The sequence below is a fragment of the Colias philodice genome, chromosome 20 (assembly GCF_061535455.1).
Source record: "Colias philodice isolate Cphi_HAF_F1 chromosome 20, ilColPhil1 Martin Lab GWU primary, whole genome shotgun sequence".
NCBI classification, from domain to species: domain Eukaryota; kingdom Metazoa; phylum Arthropoda; class Insecta; order Lepidoptera; family Pieridae; genus Colias; species Colias philodice.
In genome coordinates this window covers 5,315,985-5,343,388 of record NC_143105.1, presented here as the reverse complement: position 1 = coordinate 5,343,388, position 27,404 = coordinate 5,315,985, and the positions used below count along the sequence as shown (strand labels likewise).

Here is a 27,404-nt window from a genome sequence, read left to right as displayed (position 1 = left end):
AAAGCTTTGACACAAAATCGAAGGTAGTCGGAGACACAAGTGAAGTTCTATAAAAAATTATAAATTAAAATTACATTATTATATCCCACACATCATCATAAGAGTAACGACATACGTACGACATACGACGTACCTCCGTTCGTACGCTAAATATGGTAGCGTGTGAACATAAAATTTAAAGTGGCGTATTGCAATAATTTTAAATGTGCTTAAAGGGCTCGAATCAAAGGGGAAATCTTAATAAATTCCAGTAGCAGTAATATACGATACATATCAGTTATACGAAGTGCGTTCAAACGTATTGTTACGCAAAGTCTGGCAGCCTTGTGAAGGACGCGCGTGATACGGAAAATACAGTTATTTTTCGTATTAATAGTAAAACCATGACGTCGTTTTCTATAGATACGTTGCAGATAATAAGAATAATTGTAACAGTTACAAATATAAAATAAGAAACAGATTACCTACGACTATATATTAACGTATGACGGGGAGTATTTATGTTCAAGACAAATATAATCTAAAAATCTCTATGTAGTGAGAAGCTCTACCATGCTCTACCTTTTTTTAGGAAATGGTGGATGGTGGTTGGATTTTGGTTTATATTTGATTAAGTAAATGATTTGTAAAGAAAGCACTAGCAATAGCATTATTATAATAAAATAAACTATAGGCACAGATAATATGTATAATAGTAGATAAACTTTGACGACATACATTTGTTTAAAACTTGGTTTAAACCGATGATGTATTTATGACAAATGGGGATCCATGTTACTAGTAATTAGAATGTTTTTGTATATATGTTTCTAACGATGGCTAAGAATTTTAAAAAGCTTTGAACAAAAAGACGTAATCACTCTTAATGAGAGTGCAAACCTGATAAGAATCAGACTGCCTGCTAATGACATAATTAGTCTAGTTGTATACTCTTTTCGTTACATAAAACAACAACCCAATTGACTTAATATTTAAACGAATAAATATATGTTGTACTTGATAAGAATTAATAATTTCGCAAAAAAATTATTCGTTGCACGTCCGGAGAGGTTACAAAAGACGATTCACAGAAGCGTTGTTTGAGAAACTAGAGCAGTTACCCTATTTATGACTTAATTTGTTTAACAACTTACATATCATATATAATTGTATATAGTCATAGTCAAGGCCTTAAACAAGGAAAAACAAAAGTAATTTTATGAAAAATAAAATAATCTTTTAAAATTATTAAATTTCATTTTGTGCTTAATCAATAAATAAAAATCGTAAATTCTTCTTATAGAAAATATACCTAATGTTTTACTTAATACTAAAGGCCTATTAATAAATGATATATCTAATTGGAATGATTGATGAGTTTATAACAATGCATAATTCTCATATGCTACATGTAATATGCAATTCCATTTAAACTTTTTCTTACTGCTTTCATGTACTTGTGGTCTGAATTTTTAGATGACTGAATGCAGTATCATTAGCTATTCACATTGTTTCCGTCTAACGTGTCTATAATGACCGAGACCATCGTGTAAATAGACCTCCTGAAAACAAGTCTAAATAATAGAAGGAAAAATGAGTGTGACCGCGATGTTTCATAGCCCCGGCCCAGTTGCACAAGTAGCGGCTTTGTTTAAGTGACATTGTCCAGTCGTCCCATCGACCAGACTTGTACGTGCGTACTTGAATATATTTAAATTTGGAGATGCTCTCGGGATGAAGCAACTAGCCACTATAAATGCCGTTAGTGGCTAACAAGGGGTACAGTTCACAGCTTCTAGCATCCCTGTGCACATTACAACTACCAAACCAACAAAATGGTGTTCAAGGTACGGAGTTTCATTGGATTTAAGTGAAGTGCATTCTAGTGATAGTGAAAGTGATACAAGTGTGATTTAAAGCATTCCATATTATAATCAGTGCAATTCTAACAATAAATCTGTACATTACTAGGGTCGATATAATATTTTATAATCGATTGTTGTAATGGCACATAAACTTTTCTTTTATTTGTGACAGCGCATAAAAATACTTTTCTTTCCAGGTCGTGATTTTCTCATGCCTCGTGGCTCTGGCTTATGGAAGCGTGGCTCCAGTTGCCTACACCGCACCAGTGGTAGCAGCAAAACTTGAAGAGTTCGACTCCTTCCCTCAATACCGATTTGGATACAATGTAGCCGATTCTCTCACCGGTGACTACAAGAGCCAACAAGAACAACGCGATGGCGACTTAGTTCAAGGATCATACTCTCTCGTTGAACCTGACGGCACCCGTCGTGTGGTCGACTACTCTGCGGATTCAGTCAATGGATTCAACGCTGTGGTCCGCAAGGAACCTTTGGTTGCAGCAGCACGCGCTGTTGTCGCTGAGCCTGCTGTGGTTCCCGCCCGCATATCCGCCGCTCCGGCTGTAGCTGTAGCGGAACCCGTTGTAGCTGCTAAGGTTGCCGCTCCCGTCGTCGCTCCAGTGGCCCGCTATGCCGTCGCACCTGCCACGTACTACAGCAACGCTGCCGTAGCTGCGGCTAGATATTCAGCTGCCCCAGTCGCTGCTCCAGTTGTGGCTAGATACGCCGCTGCTCCGATTGCCGCTGCCCCAGTTGCCGCTCCCGTATATGCGAGATACGCCGCAGCTCCTTACGCTGCGTACACCGCCCCAGTAGCCGCCGCCCCCGTGGCTGCGCCTGTATATTCCGCCCGATATGCCGCCCCAGTCGCTGCCGCATACAGCTACCCCGCTGCATACACAGCGTTTGCCGCTCCTGCCCAATACGCCGTGCCCGCCTACTCAGCAGTTGCCGCGCCAGCTCGCCTCGCTGTCGCCCCAGCGCCGGCCGTAGCTGCCGCTCCCGCGAAAATCGTTGAGACCGCCGCTGCTGGCTACAGATACCCTTAATTTTAATAATGATTGGATGGCTCAATATCAAAGACTTGCTATGTATATAGTTAAATAAATGTTTTTATACGGTATTATTTGGTACTTTCAATCTAAATAACAAATACTTCTGCTTCCCAAAGAAACGATAACCTTTTATAAGGTTCAAGAAATTTGACTTGACATGAATGTTTTGCTTACCCACACAATATATACACTCATAAATTATAATCATACTAAACTAAATATATTTAAAAAAATGATTTATATTATAAAATGATATCTACTCATATTATTTTATAAAAATTTAGTGAAGGATGCCTTTATTCTGAATTAAAATGAAGCAAAGATTTTTTAGTATTCGTATAAGAAATTAATGTTATACATGAAAATAATTTGTACACCCACCTTACACACAACCTACCACAGATTGGTAATAATACATATTATCCTATACACAACAATGAGTATCACGCATATGTGCAGCATAAAAACCATACACTTAGAAGTCTAAAAATCTTTTGTTTATAAGTAAAAGCAGATTGAACATTGCTATAATAGTGTAGCTCTAAGATAAACTGATGATTACTGTTGAACCACTGTGGCCGTACTCACAACGGAATTTCCGAAAGGAAACGATTCCTCAGGTAAATCTTGATATTCTTCGTATTACAACTTTCATATTATTTGCCTTTTGTAAAAAAATAACGTATATAATTTTTTTTAATAATTCACTTATATTATTAACATTTTGCATTCCTTCTCTACATAATATCGTGTGCCATAATATTTCATATCCTATAGAGATATGTTTATTATTTGAATGCTCTAAAAAAATATTAATAATTATTATCTATTTATTTACTAAAAATTAATAACCAAATTGTTTTGCTGTATAAATGAACCATTTTCAAGCTAGTATTATATTATTATCTTTGATACTAATGTGAAATAAAATAAAACGTGATGATTTTAATGATAAATTATCGCATGCCGTTCATATATCTTCCGTTCTCTTTTTCACTCATACCAAAATTGTACATGTACATCCTACAGGATTAAGCATTGACAAGGAACTTTGCAAACAGGTCTAATAATAATTATTTTTTTTTACAGAAAACTAAGCCACATTTACAAAAAAATTGTCAAAACTAGACGTTTTCACTCGTCGAAAGTTTTGCGGTAACAAACCCTAAAAAAAAGAAATACCTCTACAAGTATATCGAATTTAGAACCTAACACTTTTTAACATGGTTTTAACATTTACGTAACGAATTTCAAACGCTCGCCTCCACCAGTTTAACTTTAAAGCTATATGAAAATTACATGATAACTTTTAAAATTACTTCAATTTGCCGTCTTATCGATCAAGCGATTTCTTCCAGATAACCTTGGCATTATCATATTCTTGTTATCACTACAAAGCGATTTCTTCCAGGCAACCTTGGCAATATAATATTCTATTCATGTTCGTCAAACATTTTGTCAGTATGACTGTGGTATGACTCCACAGTGGATACTCATTACGATCAAATGACTCAGTCGCTGTTGCTATGAATAAAATTGGTGAAATTTAACCACCGTAACTGCCTAGTGACTACTACTTTTTACAAGGGCAATAAAGATATAAGAAACTTTAAACTACTTATATAAGTATTTATTTATAAACTTATGTTTATCTGCCATATGGTTTCCATAACACAAGCGAAAAGCTTAGTATGGGATCAGATCGTGTCGTGTGTGAAAATTGTCCTGAAATATTTATTTTTCCTTGGTCGTTTATTACGTACCTATGCGATAGCCGATAACCAAGTATGATAATAAAAGTATTACAGATTCCCAAACTTCATTTTATTATAGGTATGATGTATATAGTATGTTATTCTTTCTCTTTTTTTTAGTTTTTCATGTTACATAAATAAATAAAAATGTTTTAAAGGTATTTTTATAAATGCGAAAGTAACTCTGTCTGTCTGTCTGTTACTCAATCACGCCTTAACTACTGAACCAATTTGCATGAAATTTGGTATAGAAATATTTTGATACCCGAGAAAGGACATGGGCTACTTTTTACCCCAGGAAATAGGATAGGTTTTATCCCGGAAATCCCACGGGAACGGGAACTATGCGGGTTTTTCTTTGACTGCGCGGGCGAAGCTGCGGGTGGAAAGCTAGTATAGAAATAAAAGATTAACGAAGAATATACTTCAATTTACATATTATCATCATTATGGAAAAACCAATCATTGCGATGGTTGGAGGTGGTGTGTAATAGCTGTAATGTAAGTTATAGACTATTTTTAATAAAATACAATCAATATAGTAAAGAGAAACAGGACTTGCAGTTTATTGAGGGCTAAATTTCCGAACAATGAGGTACCGGTATAAATTTGATAATTAATATTAGTTGGTTATCTTATATGTATACAAAAATATAACGGACCTGATAAGGTTTTATGCTTGTACTGGATTCCCACATTATTCAATAGAATAAGACGAGATTATTTAAAAATGTGGTTTAAAAACCTGAAAAAAGTTGCTTAAAATATAAAACTTAAAAACAACCCAGACGATTACATTACCTAACATTACTTCTACTGACTTATAGTTTTTATCCCAGGAAGAGCCTTAGCGAACAATTATTAAAAAAACAAATATGTACATACAACATGATTTATCATCGTATTTATCATTTGCTTTAATGACCAGCACACGGACTATGATACAAGTGAATCCCAATGAACTATAGACATGTGTAAACTATTTGAATCCTTACTGCTCTAATTGAAAACGATATAAAAAATCGTAACAGCAATACAATGATCGCGTAACACGCTTTCTTCAATGGGCCACAAGTATTGTACTCACGTCCTCAGTTACGTATCGTCAGATATATAACGCGGCTTCGCCCCAGGGTATTCACAGTACTTCCTCGGACTGCACATCCAACCCTAAGCAAACAGCCATGAACACCAAGGTAAATTATTTATAATTTTTTCAATAACAAACAATTTCTTTGACCTTTAAAGTTAATTGTCGCAAGGGTTAATCTTATTTTAAAAACATAATTTTAACAATCAATTTATAATTCGCTCTCCTTATATAGATTTATAAAAATAATTTTTATCACTGCCTTCAAGTAACTGCCTATTAGTGCTTTAAGCATACTGTCAAAAATAAATTAATATTGATTTTGATATTAACCTACTTAACATTTTTAATTTGCATCTACAATCTACATTGAGCTTACAATAACGACAAAAGCTCTTAAGATTTAATTCGAACATTTATTTAATACGATTTATGATCCACCAGAAGTATACAATGTCATAGTAGATCAGAAGCATTTGTTGTTATCATGCAATCGGTACCGGTATCGCATTATCACAGTCACGGAGGTCGCGGTGATAGCATCACCTCGTCGTGACATGCTCGATTGACTAACATTTCCATATCGGCTTAATTTGCAACACCACCCTCTTTCTAGATGCTTCTATTTGTTGGATCTAATGACTGTGATAGAGTAGGAAAAATCTCTTATACAAATATGATTGTATTTATTTTTATTTTTATGTAGAAGAAAGGGGCTAAATGTGCAATAAAAATGTTTTTATTGTGCCGAGATTGTCTAAAGTTAAAAAAAATGGGTAATATAAAACTAAATAATGATTAATGCACACTTTCTTGCACATATAAAACTCTTTCGTATTCTGAAGTAAATTTAAACGATTTTATATTATTTACATTACAATTTACTTATTAATTATAGAAGTTAGGTATAGCTATATTTAAATATGTAGTTGCAATTTTTTGCATTGTATGTATATGACGATTGACGATTAGAAATTTCAGTCATTCGAATAGCATACTGATATGAAATTATAATAACATTAATAATAATTTAGGTGGTACATTTATTTATTGATACGTTTAATATTCACGACACTATTACGAAAAGTGATCCTTTCTTTTGAAGCAGGAACATGGCGCAAGTAGCGCGTGCAGTATTCAGTTCGCGCACGTTCGGCGCATATCAATGGAGTGACCAATTCGATCCAATCGTTGTTGTTATTGTGTAATGGATCTATGTTATCTATTGTGCATCATGTCGTAATTATTTGTTTTCGTTTGTTGGCCATTCCTTTAAATGAATCCTCACTCCATTCCAATGTCGCAAAAGCTTTTAGAAAAAAATTAACACCAATTTATGCAAACGAAATCTTCATACAACAATATTTTAATAACATTTTTTCTTACAGATTGTAGTATTCATCTGCCTGGTGGGCGTTGCCACCGCTAGCGTAGTAGGACCAGTTCCAGTAGCACGCGTCGACCCCTTACCTCAATACTCCTTCGGCTACGACGTCCAAGATTCCTTAACTGGGGATTACAAAGGACACCAGGAACACAGGAACGGAGATCTCGTAACTGGCTCATATTCCGTCGTCGACCCAGACGGTACCAGGAGGATTGTGGACTACGCTGCTGATCCGTTGAACGGATTCAACGCTGTTGTTCGCCGTGAGCCTCTAGTGGCTGCTGTTGCCGCTAAGGTTGTAGCTCCTGCGCCTGTTGTAGCCCCAGCGCCTGTACTAGCGCCTGCACCAGTAGCACACGCTCCATTGTTTGCTCCTGCCCCTGCTCCACTAGTTGCCCGTGCGCCAGTAGTTGCCCCAGCTCATTATGCCACAGCACACTATGCCCCAGCGCATTATGCCCCAGCGCATTACGCACCCGCGCATTACGCCCCAGCTCCAGTCGTAAGGGCGCCTCTCTTCGCGCCCGCCCCCGCACCTCTATACGCCCCCAGAATAGCCAGTCCTTACTGGTAGATGAATTATTACAATTTTCTTGTTGACTGCTTGTATATACCTATTAATTAAGGATTTTTCTACTTAAATGTTATTTATGTTATTAAAAAGAATTGGAACAAATTTATTTATTTTTATTTCAATCTCTATGTATACTAGACTGGGGTAGAAGCCTTTAAAAATAATGAAAAGATAAAAAAAATGAGAAGTGTGCCTGATTTAGTAAAAGCTAATTTTCACACTGTTTGTATGCATTTCCTAAGAACATTTACTATGGTGGTGTTTATTTTACACCATATGAAAGTAGAGATTTCAATGAATAAAAGGCACCCCAAGTTTTTGAAAAAAGCTGATATTTTGACGGGTGACTTTTCGATTGAAAATTAGGTTGTTTTTTTGGTATTAATTCAAAATAAGGCGAAAAAATAAATATTTTCAATCAAATAAATTACAGTGTATTTGGGATTTTTTTTTGTTTCAAAAATTATCTACTCTAGTCTATACGTCATTAATGGAAAACAATTGTGAGAATCTATACCTACTAATATTATAAAGCTTATTTATTAAAGCTGAATAGTTTGTTTGTTTGTTTTCTTGAACAAGATAATCTCAGGAACTACATGTCCGATTTGAAAAATTAATTCAGTGTTAGATAGTCCATTTATAAATGAAGTCTTACACTTGAGCTCTAGTAGCTTTCGAAGTGACTTCTTAGTGAAAAAAAGTATATACAGTACTTTTTTTCACCTATTTATAATGTTAAAGAAAAACCAGACGCAGTAAACAAACTATTATAATATACATATAGGTACATATTACAGTATATTTAACTTAGGTATATAGACTTGTAAAAGTTGCTGCGGTCAAACGCCCAGGGTGAAATTTTCTTTTCTTTTTTATGTTTTGTTTTGATAACAAGGAATACAAAAAATAAACATTCTTTAGCAAATTTATGAAAAGTACATGTTATCTAATGGAAATCTATGAAATCAAAGAATTATATACAAATCCTAGGAAATGTGTACAATTCCGATACCATTTAGGAAATGTATAAAATATTGTTTAAAAAACTATTTAATATCCTAGGAAATGTATAATTTTTCTCGGAATTGTATATAATTCCAATATCGAATTAGGAAATGTAGGTATACGGCTTTCTGTGATAAAACACGTTGTTAATTTTTTTTATTATACAATTAGCACTTATTGAAACAATCGGGTAACAGTCATACCGGAAAATAATAATAATATGTTCATATTATCTTACTAATTAACATTTCTAAAATAAACTACATTTCCGATTGCTATTTAGGAAATGTACAGAATTCCTAGGAAATGTGTAGTTAATGTGTAAATATAAAATAATTTAATTCACACATTTCCGTGCGATTTTAGGAATTACATACATTTCCTAGGAATTGTATACAATGACGGATTACATACATTCCCGTTAACATAATTATATAAAATATATTTTTGAATTAGTTGCAAATTGCAGTTAAAATTTAACTCAAAGAGCACCTTTGGCTATAGTGCCATGATAGCCATCTTACCAAATCGAGACCAATTTTTGTTACATTTACGAGTATTTATTCAGACACATACATGATAACTGAAAAAGGCTTTATAGCGACTTTTATGATAACAACGTTTTAGATGGCCACATTCCGGCTAAGACCGCGACCTTGTCTTAACGAACAAATGAAAGCGAAAGTATAAGCTCGGTAGGCGCAGGGATCAATTACATATGAGCGAAGAGTGACGTCACATATAAGTTTGTGGTAAAGCGAATATAAAAAGCCTTCGCCGATTTTACATATCAGTACGATTCTGTATTCTATCAAATCGAAACCAAAATGGCATTCAAGGTATTTCTACAAAAATTACTTATTGAACAGCATTTTTGATAAGAATTCGAAACATATTATCTATAAATAAATTAGTTTATATGATCTTCATAAACGTCATTGTAAAAAAACGAAAATAGAGTAAAAATTTTTAGTATTAAAAAAGAAAAAAAAAATAATAAAACTCATATTTTTGTTACAGTTCGTAGTATTCAGCTGTTTGGTAGCTGCGGCTAGCGCTGGTCTATTGCCAGCTGCTCCCTTAGCCTACTCAGCTCCTCTGGCCTACTCCACCCATGGTCTCCACGCTCCAGTCGCCTATGCTGCTCCCGTTGCAAAGGTTGCCGTCGAAGAATATGACGCACATCCCCGTTACAGCTTCTCCTACGACGTTCAAGACGGACACACTGGTGACTCTAAAACACAACACGAAACTCGCGACGGCGATGTTGTTCAAGGCTCTTACTCCGTTGTCGACCCCGATGGCACCAAGCGTACCGTTGAATATACCGCTGACCCCCACAATGGTTTCAACGCTGTCGTACACAGAGAACCTCTCGCCGTGAAAGCTGTCGCTCCAGTTGTAGCTAAAATCGCTGCTCCAGTTTCGTACGCCGCTCCAGTGGCATATGCTTCTGCTCCCGTAGTACACGCCGCACCTGTAGCATACTCTGCCCCTCTATACCACCATTAAATTATTTTTAATACCTAACTCTCGCCATAATGTAAATTACGAAATAAAATAATTATTTATTCAAAATATATTGTAGTTTATTTTATATAAATATAAGTAACTGTGTTATAAAAGTGTTAAGTATAAATACTTAAATATCAAAAACCTGGAAACCAAGAGTGTCTGACTTTGGTGGGGCTGGTAAAGCGCGCTCAGGACCAGGAATAACAGATAGTCCTCTTTGTCGACGACGTCGACGCTCAGCACGTGATTCTCCTGCTTCTGGCTTTCTAGGTAAAACAGAGAATCGACGGCCAGCTGGTACTGTAGACATCCGTTTGAATAAAACGCTAGTATCCACACGTTGTACCTCGTCCATAACCCCTAAGATCTGTTTCTCACGCTGAATTATCGCTTTCCTTTCATCAGCTGATACGGTCTCAGCGGCCATTTCTGCACATTTACTCAAAAATGCTTGCACTCTTTCTGGGTCATTTAACTTTTTAGAATATTCATAAGCTTCTTCAACCTGTATTCGAACTTCATTAGCATTGCCTTGTTGCATGTCCCCACTCATTAAAACAAAAAGCCCATTCAACCACCAAGTTACATTTCCAATTTCTTGAGCTTCACGCTGACAGCGCTTAGCGTAAAATTTGGCTAAGGCATAATTCTTTTGTGTACAAAGTAAACGTGCTAATTCATACATTAACCAACATTTCATTGTAGAATTTTCACACATTTCAAGTGTAGCAACTACTTTTTCTGTGGCTTGTTTGATATCAATGAACTTGTAAGGATAATTAGCCATCACAGAGTCAAAGGAGGTCGGTCTTCCTACTGGTAGACCCATAAGGAAAGCAATTCGGCGTCTATTACCACGTTCACTAAGAGTATAGGAAAGACGATGTTGAGCCAAATATCCTTCACCGACTGCTCTGTACAATCGATCTGTATAAATGTCTTTATCCGGTAGAGTGCGAGGAGTTTTATTATCCAGAAACAATTGCATACGTTCAGCTTGCGCTATTAAATCCATAATACGATTTTCACGTAAACTTTTTTCAATTTGTTTAAGAAGCCTTTCAGATGTTCGAGCTCCAATCTCACGCTCCTTGACCAGTACTGCATCTTTATATTTGTTTTGATGCTTAGATTCTGCTTTCTCTGCTAATTTAATCGTATAATATGGTCGTTGCGCACGTAGCATATCTTGCCTCTCAGTTAATGATCTAAGTGCCTCTTTAACTAATCCTTTTAATTCTTTACTTCCACCTGCATTGGCAGATTGCAGTCTAGGATCTTCTGTCAAATGCTGAAGAAAGAATTTATCGTAAGCCATTGGACCAAGGTACTTCATGGCAAGAACGCGAGCTAGTGTCAAATGTTTTCTAGCTTGCATTTGTGTCAGCTTTTTTTTGCGCTCAGGTTTGGGAATTCGAGAAACATGTAATGGTTTTTTTTCCTCTTCGCCAGCGGGGTGTGCAGCTTCTTGTTGTTTTATTAGGGGTAAGAAATCTACCATAACATTGCCAGCGTTGACACCGATACAATCCTGAATCGTTTCTACTCCTTGATTTATTCCTTCCATAAAATAAGGAGGTTGACGTCGTACTCGTGCTCCACGATAATTCATAACGACTGATCTCTCGAAATCAGACATAGTGTACATAGCGCGAGCTTGCATATTACGGGCATTCATATTATGCGGCTCTAGTTTCAAGGCAAGTTCCGCATCAGCATAAGCTTGAACCGGCTGTACGGCGTCTGCACATACTTGACTTCTTCCAGTGAGCATTCGCACATCATCCGGAGCATTCTTATAAGCTTCATCATAAGATGCTTTCGCTTTTTCGAATTGCTCTAAACGCCGCAAATAAGCACCACGTTCCCGGTACACCGTCAAAGCACCATATAATTGTTTTTCCTCCATATTAACTTTAGTAATAAAGTGTGTTTATAATTAAAAATAGTTTACAAAAAATAATACTTCATGCTTATCGCAAGAATCATGTTCCAATTTATTCATGGTTTGTTTAGTAAAACCCGTCTTAAAATTTAATGACACTACGAAATTGACATAGTATCTTTTTATTTTTAGAATAATGAATAGAACTCATATAGAATTAAATTATATCCACAGATTATATCGGTAGAAACCAAGTAGAAACTCTATTGTCTTTTTAGAAGTTATAGCAAAGAGTCGAAAAACCTGTGCGAAAAACAGAATGTTTGCGATGTTTTCTACCTAAATTGCCGAACTTTTTTATTAAAGTGAAACTTTTATTACATCGTCTCAAACTTTTTGGTCTGTGTAGCGCATGTCGCGTGTATCGCGACAATAATTTGCAAATACAATCGTATTTGCAAATTATTAAATTCACTGCAATAAACATGACTGAGTACTACTTACACGAATGTAAGTAGTTTTAAATAGACGTTTCCAAGTCGCAAGCGGAAAAATGCTATCGCAATATTTATGTACATACATATGCATAATATAAAAAAATATTATTCTGAAGTTTTACATTTTCTGTAAGCTTCACTTTTTAATATAATTATGCAATATATTGGTTCTACTATTTATTATTTAAGAACCATCAATGTTAAAAATAGGGTGTACTTAAATAAAATAAATTATTGTCAAATAAAGAAGTTTAATGGCCATAGTCAAGATCAGTCCAAGTAGTTTAAGCAGCAACAACAGGAGCAGCCGCCAGCCTGGCGACTGGAGCGTAAGGTGCTGGGTAGGCCGCTAATCTCGCAAAGGGTGAATTGTATGCAATGGGTGCATACGCTGCTGGGGCGGTGTAAGCGGCCGTGTATCTTGCAACGGGGGCGGCTACTAGGGGAGCGGCGGCAACGGGGGCAGCAGCAAGACGAGCGGGGACCACAGCTGGTTCAGCGACGACTGCGGGCGCTGCAGCCACCAATGGCTCCTTGCGCACTACCGCGTTGAATCCATTGACTGAATCAGCGGAATAATCAACAGTGCGGCGTGTGCCATCTGGGTCGACGAGCGAGTACGATCCTTGTACGAGATCACCGTCGCGTTGTTCCTGCTGGCTCTTGTAGTCGCCAGTCAGGGAATCAGCTACGTTGTACCCAAATCTGTATTGTGGGATAGAATCGAATTCTTCCAATCTAGCTGCTACTGCAGGTGCTGCGATTACTGGAGCGGCTGGAGCTCCTACGTATACGCTGGCACGGGCGATAGCCACGATGCAGGAGAAGACAACGAACTGTAAATAAGAAAAACAAGCATTAATTGAAATCACTAATTTTTACTTCACTTATAATCAAATTCAATAATTATGTAAATTGATTCATGATAAAAGATTTTAACACATTGTACTAAACATTCAAAAAGCTGTTCATATTACACTCTCTCACAGATTTTAAAACAAATAGAGCAATTATATCACATTACTCTTTGAATATGTTACATTTATGTACGTCACAGTCGTACTTGAAATAGTGACACGGATTTGCGAGGGCGAGACTAGTGCAATTGCGCAATGCTTGCGCAGAGAAATTACTAACTAGCTTAGAGGACCGTTAGTCAAGGACGCGTTTACGTCCTCCTCAGAATTTAAATTACATAGGCGTTTAAAAATATTCTATGTAGCATTAGTTACAGTTATTAATCACGTTTCAAGTTTAATTAAACAAATACAATTGTAAGTATTTGATTTATAGTGAAACAGTTATAATTAAAGATAGAGAGTGTTTAAAATCACGATTAAAATTAAAATGATTATTAGTTAAATTTTAAGTATGAGACAGTAGTCTTGATACCCTTCTTATATGTTTCACACTCAGTAAAATATTTGACAAAAATCACAAATATCACCATCTGAAAAATTAATGATGCAATAGCTAGGTAATGACTAAAAATTAACAAAAAATTAAGTTTACAATTGTTTTAAATTTGTGAAAATCGAAAAATGTTTACCTTAAAGGCCATTGTTGTTAGGATGAGTTGGTTATGAAGCCAAGTGTGACTATGCTGGTGTCAGGAGCATCGAGGTATATATAGGGGCAGATGGTTGTGACACTGGGCCAAGTTCGCGTTTAGTATTGTACGGACATCACTTTGGATGTGCTCGCAATTGAAAATGAGCTGCAATTTGTCAATGGCAGAAAATTCGAACGTTTTTGACTTTCGGCCAACATTATGAAACTGAACGTTGAGATGCATCAGTGAAAGCAGCAGGTTTACTGTTTGTAGGCAATTACAATTAAGTATTAACATTAACGAATAATTGTATTTTCTAGGTAATTGAATCGAAGACGTATTTTTTTTTTGTGTGGTGTCTCTCAATGTTAGCCAGAAGGGCTTCTACATTTTAACGCGGACGCGGGGGTGAACTGAAGGTTCACCCTGGTAGCGACATGCACAAGGGCGTCCCCCCTTGACGGGGATCTCGAACCTCGGCTTGAGCTGTCGCTTGAGTGGAGGAGGCCAGAAGGGCCCTAATCGGACGGGGTCGAAGACGTAGTACCTATACATTTACATCAATTCCATAACTTACAGTTAACCAAAATATATAATAAATCAGTGCTAGCAAGAGTTTGTAAAGATTTCGATCTACTCGATAAAAAGTTCAAATCTTTTTAATTAAATTGATACGTTTGAATTTTGATCAATCAAAAATACGAGTACATAAATAGTAAAATAGTATGGTACAATATAAAATGTTTCTAAATTATCTACAACATAACCTAAAATCGAGAGATTTAACTACATATTATTAAATAAACAAATAAACATATTTTATTAGATATAATAATTTATAAAGTGTATAGAATTGTTGCATCTACATATTATATTCTATATTATGTACCCTATACTTGTATTTTTTTCGTTAAGATCAAATCATTAATTTGCTTTATTAAATTCATTCTCTGGAAGAAACTTACAAAATATTCTATTGAACTTTTTGTCTGTTTTCCTAACTTTTTTTGCTTTCTGTCCGTTTTTTCGGTTATAAAACTGGCACTAATTAAAAAGAAGCTAGTTAATTAATTGAACGGCAAATTAAGGTGATTTACATAGTTCGATAGAAATTACAGATATTTATAAGCTCTCTTATACCTATTAATGTAAAGTCGAAAAAACTTTGGGATATCTAAGCTAATAAAACAAATTGGAAGAGTATGTAATATGTTTGATTTCGAACGAGCTTATCTCAGGCATTATAAGGTGCTAATTATATAATTGGTTTTGTTGATTGACCAAATATCAGGCCCCGGACAGCTATAAGCTATAATTCACGGCTAGTTGAATTATTATTATCATAAAATTAAACGTAGGTACCTACCGTATCAACGAAACGTACATATTTCTATTTTGTACTCTATAGCGCATCTATCTGTTTGATTGTGTCGCATTTATTTCATGATTTATAGAAGCACAAATAACAAAATTTGTGTTTGCCCAAAAATTATGTCCTACCTATCTGTTACTTAGGCATATTACATTATTTGTAAAAAAAACACTTATGCAGCATGCAAAAAATAGTCTTATAACATAAATTCAAATACATTTAATCGTAAAAATAATTTATTTACATTTAAGTACATAATATATACAGTTTATACTAATTTAATTAGTGGTGGTATAGGTTGCCGGAGTAGGCAATGGGTGCAGCGTGATAGTTCACGGGATTAGCGTGAAAGTTCACGGGAGTAGCGTGATAGTTCACGGGAGTAGCGTGATAATTCAGGGGAGTAGCGTGATAATTCACGGGGGCAGCGTGAACAACGGGGGCCACCGCTTTCGCAACTACGGGCGCTACTTTTACACCGAGAGCTTCCTTGTGCACGACCGCGTTGAAACCGTTCACGGGATCAGCTGTATAGTCCACAGTGCGCTTTGTGCCATCAGAATCTACGAGGGAGTAAGAACCGTGTACGACGTCACCGTCGCGGCTCTCGTGTTGGCTCTTGGAATCTCCTGTGAGGCTGTCGTGGACGTCATATGCGTAGCTGTATTGTGGGTGCGCATCGTATTCTTCAACTTTCGCTACTGGTGAGGAATAGGCAACCTTGGCGACTGGTGCTGAAGCGTAAACTGGAGCAGCGTGGTATGTGACTGGAGAGTGAGAGATCAGCCCAGCGCTAGCGGCCGCTACCAGGCAGGCGAGGATTACGAACTGTAAATATAAACTTACAGTCAATATTTATTTTTTACGTTCAACGATTAAAATCTATAAAATACAAGTAATCAATAGAGTATATTCATAAATTTCCCAATCTTTTATACGTGGAATGATAAACTTGAAAAGCTGACTCAAATGTAGCTTAAAAATGTTTCCGACATTTTAAATAGTCCACAGTAACATTATTGAAAACACATTAGTTTCTTCTTTAACGAAATTTATACATTTCATATATTTAGTACTCGTTAAAAAAATCATTTCGGTATCAATCAAGGAATTTAACACACTATGATTTTAGTTCGTTTTCTAATTCAACATTTGTACGTGACTCTAATTAACCAACCTTAAAAGCCATTGTAGTTTACTGTTGTAAGCTTCAATATGATATGATGCTTAAGAAAGCTTGCATACATTTTATATGGTGGCCCAAAACGCCGTAGGCTGACAATAAAGTATGGAGGCTTTACACGCGCGGCTTGATGACACATTCCGATCAATACAGTTGTATTTCAGTTGATATGGTACAAGGACTACACGGTGTAAATGCCAGGCTCTGTACATTTATCAAAGAATCGGGCAATAAAAATTAAAAAGACAGAAATTGCTTTTTTATGGATAACTAATTAAATCTAAGAACATATTAGTTATGTCGTACTGCATTTATTTTCATAAATTTTGAATCTCGTCAAATCGTAAATATATAAAATCGCGAAATTATTATTTTTTTCTATAAAATATCGACAAAAGAAAAGTTATGCGTTTATCTAAATAATTATAGGTTATACGTAAGAATATAAATGTGTATTGCTAAAGCTTAATTTATATATTACAACTATAGGTAGTTTAAATACATGTTTTTTTTTTAATTTTTTTGTTTAAAATATGTTTCATTGCAAAGTGTGGACAGGCGGATAATCATAAAAAAGCTTTATACGAATATAAAAGGTATTTTTCCTAAGAGTGTCCATATTTTCACGAGGTTTAAAATTGGTAGCATGATATTATGTATTTGTAGATAAGTGAGAGTATACTTAATATTATCATAGTAGAGCATTGAAAGAAAATATTAAATAATATATTATTATTTTCTAGTAAGTACATATAATCTAAACTTTTTTTTTAAATTGGAAATAAGTATCTATTTTAATCTAAACTATTTTATGAATTAATACTGAATAGGTCTTAACTCTTTATAATTATACAATCAAAAAGTTAGCTTTCTCTACCAACCGCCCGTAATATGAAAATACTGATTATGCACTTAATTAATTATTTTTCATATATAAATATTTGTCACATGCATTTTTATAAGTATAATCTCAAAAAAATATTTCGAAAAATGCCCTTTGAAAATAATATTATCTGACAAATCATATTGGCTGAGTCTATTAATACGGGTACTGTACGAACAATTTATAATAATTAATACAGGTACTGGACAAACAATGTATGTATTATTATTCGTACAGAAGTCGTAGGTACGAATAATTTTATTTTATCAAAGAGTCTAAACATCCAGAATCTCAATGACAAGCTAATCATCCAGTTCATTCTTAATTTAAAAAAATTGAATAAATGTAGGAATAAATATAATTTATTCGTACAGTACCCGTACAAATAGTCACATCGAATCATATTCCTCTAGGTTACAGGCTGGCAATTGGTGGTCATTAGATTTTTACTTTCTTCTTCCAAGTCCTTTTATCTCTTTTCTCTATATATAAAAACTAGCTGCTCCGCGCGGTTTCACCCCCGTGGCTCCACCCCAGTTGGTCTTAGCGTAATGATATATAACCTTCCTCGATAAATGGGCTATCTAACACCGAAAGAATTTTTCAAATCGGACCAGTAGTTCCCGAGATTAGCGCGTTCAAACAAACAAACAAACAAACTCTTCAGCTTTATAATATGTATTAGTATAGATTTAAAATGAATCCCTATTGGCTATTACACTTGGTCAAGGCATCAAGCGTGAACGGTTCGACTGATTTCGATAATTTTTATTATGATGTGTTATAGTCAGGAGAATTTTATGAAAGAAAAACTCAATAAATTTGTGCCAAAAAATTATGAAAATGCGAAAACCGGCGAAAACATAACGGCCATATAAACCGGGTTCGACAATTTACGCGAAGACAAGACATAACGTCTGTCGGGTCCGCAGGTTTGAAAAGAATACAGTTTTGTTGCACAACAATGATAACAACGCCTAAATGTAGATATTTGTTAGGTATGTTTCAAAGATCTAGTTGTAACTTTGTAATCTAGATCTGCATTCAACATTTACCATTATGTTTGTGTTATAATTCATAAATTATTGTAAGTACTTGTAATAGAGGCCATTTAACAACAAAAACAAAACGAAAGCACTAAAACAAACTATAAATTACTTTCAGTTAATGACATGGTAAGTTTCGATAACCTTTCAGCATTTGGATTTACTCAGCAAAAGCAAGTAGGTCATACAAGATAATAACCAAATAATATATTATGATAATATCGATATTATTAAGATCGATTTGACCTTATGTTGTTCTTTTGTGTTATTTTACACTTTTAAAATCTTCTTTATCTTCTTCGGGTCTCAAATGCATTTTCATGAAACAAAGAAAAACTATAAATTTATTAATAATACATTTATTTATATGCAATAAATATAGTATTTAATACTTTAGGGTCGTATATTGACTAGTTCGTTGTTCAGTGGTGGTAGAGGGGGGCGGAGTATGCAAGTGGGGCAGCGTGAACGACGGGGGCAGCGTGGACGACGGGGGCAGCGTGGACGACTGGGGCAGCGGCGTAAGCAACAGGTGCAGCTACTTTAGCGACTGGAGCAACAGCTTTCACAGCGAGAGCTTCCTTGTGTACAACAGCGTTGAAACCGTTGTGGGGATCAGCGGTGTATTCAACGGTACGCTTGGTGCCATCGGGGTCGACAACGGAGTAAGAGCCTTGGACAACATCGCCGTCACGGGTTTCGTGTTGGCTCTTGGAGTCACCGGTCAAACCGTCTTGAACGTCGTACGCGAAGCTGTATTGGGGATGGGCGTCGTATTCTTCAACTGCAACCTTGGCGAGTGGGGCCGCGTGCACAACTGGTGCAGCATGGACCACGGGCGCGGCAGCATACGCTACTGGAGCTGGGTGGGCGGTGTAAGCCACGGGGCTGATGATACCGGCTTGCGCAGCGGCGATCGCGCATACGAATACGACGAACTGAAAAGATAAACACGTTTTTGTTATTTTAAAATTTAAACAGGGACACACGCCGGTACGGTCTTCTGTGTGCGCCAAATTAAAAAAAAAATTATGAGTAATATTTAAGATTTATTCAGCGCTATTTTTAATTCAACCTTCCTGAACGGATTTATAATGATTCTGGAATCTGAGATCCTTAAGCCAGCTTTTGTCTATTCAATACTGTTACAAAATAACGCCAATAAAAAAGTATAACAATTAACAATAAAAGCAAGAACAATCGACCAATAACTATATGCCTGTAGTGAACCCACCTTAAAAGCCATTTTGATAAGGGATGGACAGTGACTTCACTGAGGAAACCTCAATTTGAATGTGCCGTAATACAAACAGAAGCGAGTTTTTATACGATCGCTGAAAGCCTCGGGCATTGCAATATACCACAACGCAGACATACCCGACAGTAACCGGATACTTTTTAAGAGTGATAGTATTTATACGCAGATACATGTAAACAGAAGCCTTTTTAATTTGTTCGTGTAATGCGAAACCAGAGCAAGTATGCTTTGATTGATCTCCTCAAAATATCACTTGCGCTCAGCTTTCTTAAGCCAGCTTTTGTCTATTCAATACTGTTACAAAATAACGCCAATAAAAAAGTATAACAATTAACAATAAAAGCAAGAACAATCGACCAATAACTATATGCCTGTAGTGAACCCACCTTAAAAGCCATTTTGATAAGGGATGGACAGTGACTTCACTGAGGAAACCTCAATTTGAATGTGCCGTAATACAAACAGAAGCGAGTTTTTATACGATCGCTGAAAGCCTCGGGCATTGCAATATACCACAACGCAGACATACCCGACAGTAACCGGATACTTTTTAAGAGTGATAGTATTTATACGCAGATACATGTAAACAGAAGCCTTTTTAATTTGTTCGTGTAATGCGAAACCAGAGCAAGTATGCTTTGATTGATCTCCTCAAAATATCACTTGCGCTCAGCTTTCTTTAGGCAACCTCCTTGACTTCATATTGTTTTTATCATCGCCCTACAATACCGTTTTACAAAATTAAAGTTTTATAAACTTATGCTTAAATTATTACGTTAATATTTTTATAAAATTATTATTATTATAACGTCTTAGCTTTAGTTCAATGAGCTTTTGAAAAAAGCTCATCGAACTTGCGATAGATCGACAGATAGATCTGGATCACCACAGTGGATCACAATCCGGATAGATCACACAATTCATTTTGTTTAGACATCGATTGTTCAATAGTTTAAATATCCTTTTTTGATTTTTATTCGCATCTCAAATATTTTGACAGCAAAAAAGTAAAATATTTCAGTTGTCATTATTTGAGTGTCATAAGAAAAGTTTAAGTAAGAATATATCGTGAGAAGTAAGATTTTTCCTCGTTTATACATGAATTATATGTATTGTAACACATCAGTTTGTAGTATTCTGTATCACCATACTTTATTTTACCACCCATCGACCTGATCATTAAGATTCATATAAAATCATAAATGTGACCTTATTCACATACACCTCCAAAATAATATATCCCATATTATATAAGAATTTTAACGAAACTATAATATTGTACCTACAATCCATATCATACATATTTTCAATTAAATATTTTGATTACACGCATTATGCTATCCCGTAAGACGTTCTCTGCATCCTAATCTGATAAACCTTGAAAACTTATTATATACTAGCGGTCCGCCCCGGCTTCGCCCGTGGTACATATTTACGTTTTATCTACATAAAAACCATCCTCGTACTTCAAGGAATATAATAAAAAAAGAATTATCGAAATCGGTTCAGCCGTTCTCGAGTTATGCGCTTACCAACACATTTTGCGATTCATTTTTATATATAAGATTTGTACTAGATTTCCCCGCATGGCTTGCCCCGCCTTGTAGAAAACTTAACACTAAAGCCTTCCTCAAGAACCAATCTATCTATTAAAGAAAAACATCAATACTCGTCGTGCCGTAGTTTTAAAGAATTAAGCATAGGCAACATAGGGGCGGACAGACAGCGACGTTGTTTTATATTACGTAGTGAAGAACAATAAAACCTTAATAGTTAAATATCAGACTTAAGCCTAAATTAAAGCACTGTCATATTTTTTTTTTATATATTTAATTTGTACACAATACAATGAAGTAGTTAACATGGTTTCAGCATTAAAAAAATATATAAATAAATAAATAATAACATATACAGTTTTTATATAACTGTTTCCTATAACAATGTTTGTGCGCAGATCGCAATGAGCTTTTGGAAAGCTTTATCCCCGTTCCGCCGCGGAGGTCGCCGCCTGTACGGTCAATTTCACGACACATTGGATCAGCTGACGGGAATAGAGAAACGAGAAATGCTTGCCCATTTAGCAGGCGATTGCGATCCTTTTCGAATTATGGCTATTAGAAAAGGTAAATTAAGCTGATGTCTTGCTGGCTCATTATGTTACGAAGCACTTATTTATTTACAAATAAAAAAATGGAACAGTAGGTAAATTAGGAATTTCTTTAGGAAAATAATAAAAAAACAATTTACAGATAACATAAGAAATGTAGCTCAACAAAGATGATGATGTCAGCATGTTCGGTCTGGATAGTAGGATAGAGTGAGAATTTTAATTGTAGATGACATATAGGTAGAGCATTAATCATTATTCTATGAGATGTTCTTCATAGGCATACACAACGCATAGTATTAAATAAACATAATCAGTTTGGAATGATTATCTTACATTACAATATATTTTTAACGCCATCTATTATTAATTGAAGACACTAAAGGGCTGGTTTCTCTACTTGCATTTGCTCGTTAGCTTACACGCAAGCATTAAGCGCGTCACACACGGTGAAGATACTATAATATTTTATCTTAAGATACTGTTATATTTTATATTACAGTATCTTAACGCATCCGGTATCAGCGTTCGGACCATCATTTTTCTTTTTGTCATTGCGTACTAAGACTCCTGTAGAACCGCCATCCTGTTACAAATGACCCACAAAATTTCGCGTCATTTGTAACAGGATGGCGGTTCTACAGGGGTCTTAGTACGCAATGACAAAAAGAAAAATGATGGTCCGAACGCTGATACCGGATGCGTTAAGATTCTGTAATATAAAATATAACAGTATCTTAACATAAAATATTATAGTATCTTCACCGTGTGTGACGCGCTTAATACTTATGCCATAGAAATAAAATAGGGAAATAAAATATCTGTCAACGAATAAAGAAAAAAGATTAGATTTTAATTTTAGTATAACTTCATTATTTTACTATTACTACCGCATTATAGCCAAAAAGAGGTCTTCAAATACCTACTTTAATGTTCGTTATGTATTTTCAGGTCCAGGAACTTGGCAATGCCCAAATCTGATACCCAGCGCGTGCAACAAGCGTTTGATTGCCTGCCTCTGCCACCCAGATGACATGCACCTAGAGTACATGTGGCTGCACCAGGGCTGCCCCAAGCGATGCGGCTGTGGCTACTGGTTTCAGCTGTGCCCGGTTGCCCCGCTTTAATTTAGTATCGGTTGTTTTTGCTCAAACACGCATTTGTTGTTATTTGTTTAAGACGTATTTATTTTGCGCTATCTATAAAATGAGCTTGTCACATTTATAATACTAGATTTGAATATAGATCATGGTTTTGGAAATACACATTATAATTTAAAATTATTTAAATACTAAAATTGATGCGCAGTCAGCAGTTTGTGTTTAAAAAGACTTTTGCGTAATTTATTCGCATAGCGCAACGCGCATAGCGTAAGTTCGAGCTATTATATTATTTGAATAAGTATATAAATAAAAGTTAAATTAAATTTGGGTGCCGAGTCTTTCCTCTGAATATTTGGGTTGGGTGAGACTAGGTTATATGAGAATAGAAGAAAAGCCTCATTCTGATTTGATCTATCATTCAGTAAGGTCAGACGCATTCCTTCGTTAAATATGACTGAATGAATTCTGCGTTATTCGTTTATATAATATATATAATAACGCAGAATTCATAATGAATAATAAAATAGACTCATCCAAATAAATAAAGTTAATTAATGGTTATGTGTTTTTTTTGTGGATACCTATTTTTAGAATTAAGTAATAAGTATCAAACAGCTACAAATATTTTGAATTATGCTGTAATTGCATGAAACATGGTATTTATTTATACATAACTAGTGAAGAAGGCATTTTTATCCGTCTCTACGTTCACTCGATGTCGTGGTTTTCTTTACCGAATCTGTTTTTTGCAGAATTCGGTTTAGTGGTAGGTACCTACCATTATTTCAATGTTTCAAGAGATGGCAAAAAAAACCGAATCTTGCTGCAGTTTTTTAGATTTTGCGACTACAAACCGATCCGGCCGTACTGCAAGTTTTCAGATCCGGTGCAGTTGTATAGTGCATTCAATACAATATACGCTCACACACACATACGTTCATACACACGCGCTCTTGCTAAAAAAGAACCAGATATTTCTAGATGTGCTGTGTGAATACAACATTCGGTTTTTCCAGATCCGATGAAAACTTGATGAAAGGATTCGGAAAATCTTGTCACCGTGTGAACGTAGGGTAACCTGACATGGCTTTTTTTGTAAAAAATAATATAAATGCATATAAATAGTATATGTGTTATTATCCGTATTTCCTGTGGTTTTTCCTATTGAAGTTGTTAAAAGTTTTGACTACATTTTCATCACGCTGCCTCGCCCCGTTTTTTTGTATAAAACTAATCGAATCGAAGCTTTTTTTATAACAGTTTATTGTGCTGGTATACAAACACATCCTCAAATCTAAAACTTATAATTAGACGGGACGGCCTTATCACTAGCTTAACTGTAATAAAGTCCCGATGTTATCAAAAATGCCACCTATTCATACTATCGACCATTTAGAAATAATTTAAATGAAACTGGAACTAAATATATGTATACGTAACATACATTTATAATTCTGTATTCGTCTGTTCTAGTTTCAATGTTGGTTGAACAATGAACATATTTCAGACGCCAAACTATATCATGAATTTCAAACAAAAAAAATATATATCTATCCGTCGATAAAGCTAACCCCAACTCTACATACCTAATATATACCTATCTATCTATAGTGACCTATTTTTAAACGGCAAATAGGTATACGCCTCAATAAAAATATACATAAATAATTAATGTACACCTTAAAAAGTTTTTGCTTATTAAGTCCGGTTGCTGATTTTAAACGCGAACCTTGATAATATAAAACATATTTAAAAGTTACAGTCAATAAAGATTTTATTTCCAGGCATGACCTTCTAACGACAACCAACAATGATAAATAATATTAATTATATATGGTAGGTATATGGATTAAAGTAATTAGTGCAAAAATTTAATATTTTAAACCAAACATTAAACTAATATCACATTTCGTTATTAATTCAACATCTTGTATATTATCTAGTAGTTGTATACAATCATTTACTTCATTTCCCCACTTCCGTTAATGATGCATATAATTGGGCATAAAAAATTCACCACGTTGGAATATATGGGGTTCAGGGCGCGTATCATTGCCCGGAGTGAAGAGTACCGGCTCGTCTTGGATTAAGTTGTTGTCAGATGATATCGGTGAATAATATTCAGGCAAAGGGGCGGAATGAAAGACAGGAGTTTGTACTCGAGCACGGTGCTTACGATATATATTGGGATGGTAAAAGCGATCGGGCCTCGCAGACACCACTGGCTCCGTGCGGACGATTGCCTTGAAACCATTCTTAGAATCCGCCGTGTAGTCTACTATGCGCTTGGTGCCGTCTGGGTCGACTACTGAATATGATCCTTTAACTACGTCGCCTTGTCTTATTTCTTGTTGGCTCTTGGTGTCGCCGGTGGACGGGTCGACCACATTGTACCAGTAGTTGTACTCCGTGCTTGTTGGCGGCGGATCCGTCACTATAATAGCAAGCGTCGCGTGTAACACACTCACGCACAACAACACCTGAAATATAATATCACTTTAACAATCGACCGACTTTAATTAATTATACTGATTTATTGTTATTATTACCCTTAACATGTTGAATGCGCTCGATAAAGGGGTTCGCGTAATAATATCGCACACGCTGGCGACATTGGTTGTATTTATAGAAGTGCCTTGCATTCACTTGAATGTTTTGTATTGCAATCAAGCTCTCGAATCTGTACAGAGTAGTTTTATTTATAGTAATTACGTCGTAATTATTGTTTATTGTTGGACTGAAGAAGATAGACAACAGGTTTACGTCATATAGTGCCATCGTAATAGAAATACAATATTTCTCACGCCTTTGTACGTTTGAACGTTGAACTTTAAATAACGTCTTACGAATTTCAATTTACAAATGAAATACTTACAAAAATGTTAGATCGTACTACACCTTTTTTCATGAAAATATCTTTCATCATAAACATTATTAATTAACAATAGTGGTATTTATGAAAATAAGTATCTATTTTTTATTTAGTTTTTAACTTATAGTTTATACAGGAATAACTTGTGGATCTCACTGCTCGTAAGGAATAAAGATTTTACTAAAATTACATTGTTCTATAGAGAGAGAGAAGTGTCGTAATAATAGTCGAACCTTATCGAATACAGACTGATGCAATGTCCGCAGTGTTTAGTCTGTCTGAATCCTAATTTTAGCGAAGAAATCTCCTAAACTAAAATATAAACTTCTTCAAGAATATTCTATGTAATTATAGTTATCTATAAAGTAGACTAAAAATGATTCTGATTATCATACAAAAATTCAAGTTTGAATTTTCAATCCATAAAAATAAATAAATAAATTATAATTTTATTTCAAAACTGTTTATCACCATACTTAGGGTAAAATTTATACATAACTCGTAAACTATGTAGTTGAAAATACCTGTCGTAAACGTACGAAATGTGTTTCATTATTGAAACTGAACTTTAACATGAACATTTTTTTATTTTACTCTGAACAGTCAAGTCTGTTCAATAATCAAAACATATCTTTGTATGCATTAAAACGAAACAATTCTAACAGTGAATAATAAGTGAACGTGTAGTAGATAATTGCATTCAATTGAAAATAAAATTGAAATAATTAGCCTTGGCTTGCTTAATTATTGCTAATTATTTTAACATTTACGAAATTTTACTTATGCGTTATACTGATTGAGTTGTATTTTGTATTGAATACATATATAATTATGATTTATGGAAGTTAATATGGAAATGATCTCGCATGTTTTGGAAAAAATTTCATTGAATATTTTAATATTGTACTAAATTTTACTATAGGTGTAAACATATTTATTGAAAAAAAATATTTCTAATATTTTCTTATCACATTCATTCATTTTACTGTTAAAATTAAGCTACGATATAAGAACATTTATTCTTTTCGGAACGTTGATAAAAAAGACATCAACGCGCATTGATTTAAGTCTCAGTTAACAATATTAGTGTTGGATTCATTATTATCTGAGTCTTATAAAGTTTTACAAGTTTTCTTTAAATTTTTTAAACAACATTCTTACCATTATTAGATTTATGAAAATTAAAACACGTAGTCTTACAAAAAAGCCGGAAAACTTATTGATTTCCCTGCAGCTAATTCCTCGGTAGGTATATGATGACTTATGTAGACTAAAACTTTTGAATTAAATTTGAATCTTGAATAAATATAATTTCATATAATGTACTCACTGATTAGGGTTCGTTTTTTTATGATAAAAATGTTAAATTAATTATTTATAGGTAGATATTTTCTTCTTGACATGTGAAAGCGATAAATA

The 27,404-nt window shown here is 34.9% G+C and overlaps 9 protein-coding genes across 9 annotated transcripts; 4 read left to right on the top strand and 5 right to left on the bottom strand.

The window, feature by feature from the left end:
• Positions 1-1,760: 1,760 nt before the first annotated feature.
• LOC149479443 (uncharacterized) lies at positions 1,761-2,927 on the top strand. Its single transcript, XM_089708268.1, has 2 exons — positions 1,761-1,826; positions 2,042-2,927. Exons 1-2 carry the CDS (start codon positions 1,815-1,817, stop codon positions 2,891-2,893), a joined length of 864 nt encoding a protein of 287 aa, XP_089564394.1. The 5' UTR covers positions 1,761-1,814; the 3' UTR covers positions 2,894-2,927.
• A 2,836-nt stretch (positions 2,928-5,763) lies between these two features.
• LOC149479442 (pupal cuticle protein Edg-84A-like) lies at positions 5,764-7,806 on the top strand. Its single transcript, XM_089708269.1, has 2 exons — positions 5,764-5,849; positions 7,132-7,806. The coding sequence occupies exons 1-2, from the start codon at positions 5,838-5,840 to the stop codon at positions 7,702-7,704; spliced, it is 585 nt and encodes a 194-aa protein (XP_089564395.1). The 5' UTR covers positions 5,764-5,837; the 3' UTR covers positions 7,705-7,806.
• Positions 7,807-9,466: 1,660 nt separating this feature from the next.
• LOC149479441 (larval cuticle protein A2B-like) lies at positions 9,467-10,292 on the top strand. The gene is made up of 2 exons (XM_089708272.1): positions 9,467-9,551; positions 9,733-10,292. The coding sequence occupies exons 1-2, from the start codon at positions 9,540-9,542 to the stop codon at positions 10,222-10,224; spliced, it is 504 nt and encodes a 167-aa protein (XP_089564398.1). The 5' UTR covers positions 9,467-9,539; the 3' UTR covers positions 10,225-10,292.
• Positions 10,293-10,354: 62 nt separating this feature from the next.
• LOC149479440 (outer dynein arm-docking complex subunit 4-like) lies at positions 10,355-12,136 on the bottom strand. Its single transcript, XM_089707778.1, has one exon. It carries the CDS (start codon positions 12,134-12,136, stop codon positions 10,355-10,357), a length of 1,782 nt encoding a protein of 593 aa, XP_089563904.1.
• A 718-nt stretch (positions 12,137-12,854) lies between these two features.
• On the bottom strand, positions 12,855-14,196 carry LOC149479439 (larval cuticle protein A3A-like). Its single transcript, XM_089707744.1, has 2 exons — positions 14,159-14,196; positions 12,855-13,445 (listed from the first exon to the last, which is right to left on the bottom strand). Exons 1-2 carry the CDS (start codon positions 14,168-14,170, stop codon positions 12,894-12,896), a joined length of 564 nt encoding a protein of 187 aa, XP_089563870.1. The 5' UTR covers positions 14,171-14,196; the 3' UTR covers positions 12,855-12,893.
• Positions 14,197-15,737: 1,541 nt separating this feature from the next.
• Positions 15,738-16,790, bottom strand: LOC149479438 (larval cuticle protein A2B-like). Its single transcript, XM_089708152.1, has 2 exons — positions 16,711-16,790; positions 15,738-16,361 (listed from the first exon to the last, which is right to left on the bottom strand). Exons 1-2 carry the CDS (start codon positions 16,720-16,722, stop codon positions 15,816-15,818), a joined length of 558 nt encoding a protein of 185 aa, XP_089564278.1. The 5' UTR covers positions 16,723-16,790; the 3' UTR covers positions 15,738-15,815.
• Positions 16,791-18,988: 2,198 nt separating this feature from the next.
• Positions 18,989-19,947, bottom strand: LOC149479437 (larval cuticle protein A2B-like). The gene is made up of 2 exons (XM_089708153.1): positions 19,880-19,947; positions 18,989-19,583 (listed from the first exon to the last, which is right to left on the bottom strand). Exons 1-2 carry the CDS (start codon positions 19,889-19,891, stop codon positions 19,068-19,070), a joined length of 528 nt encoding a protein of 175 aa, XP_089564279.1. The 5' UTR covers positions 19,892-19,947; the 3' UTR covers positions 18,989-19,067.
• A 1,916-nt stretch (positions 19,948-21,863) lies between these two features.
• LOC149479436 (cytochrome c oxidase subunit 5B, mitochondrial-like) lies at positions 21,864-23,137 on the top strand. The gene is made up of 2 exons (XM_089708154.1): positions 21,864-22,026; positions 22,962-23,137. Exons 1-2 carry the CDS (start codon positions 21,864-21,866, stop codon positions 23,135-23,137), a joined length of 339 nt encoding a protein of 112 aa, XP_089564280.1.
• A 1,841-nt stretch (positions 23,138-24,978) lies between these two features.
• Positions 24,979-25,755, bottom strand: LOC149479435 (cuticle protein 8-like). Its single transcript, XM_089708150.1, has 2 exons — positions 25,663-25,755; positions 24,979-25,593 (listed from the first exon to the last, which is right to left on the bottom strand). Exons 1-2 carry the CDS (start codon positions 25,753-25,755, stop codon positions 25,096-25,098), a joined length of 591 nt encoding a protein of 196 aa, XP_089564276.1. The 3' UTR covers positions 24,979-25,095.
• Positions 25,756-27,404: the final 1,649 nt, after the last annotated feature.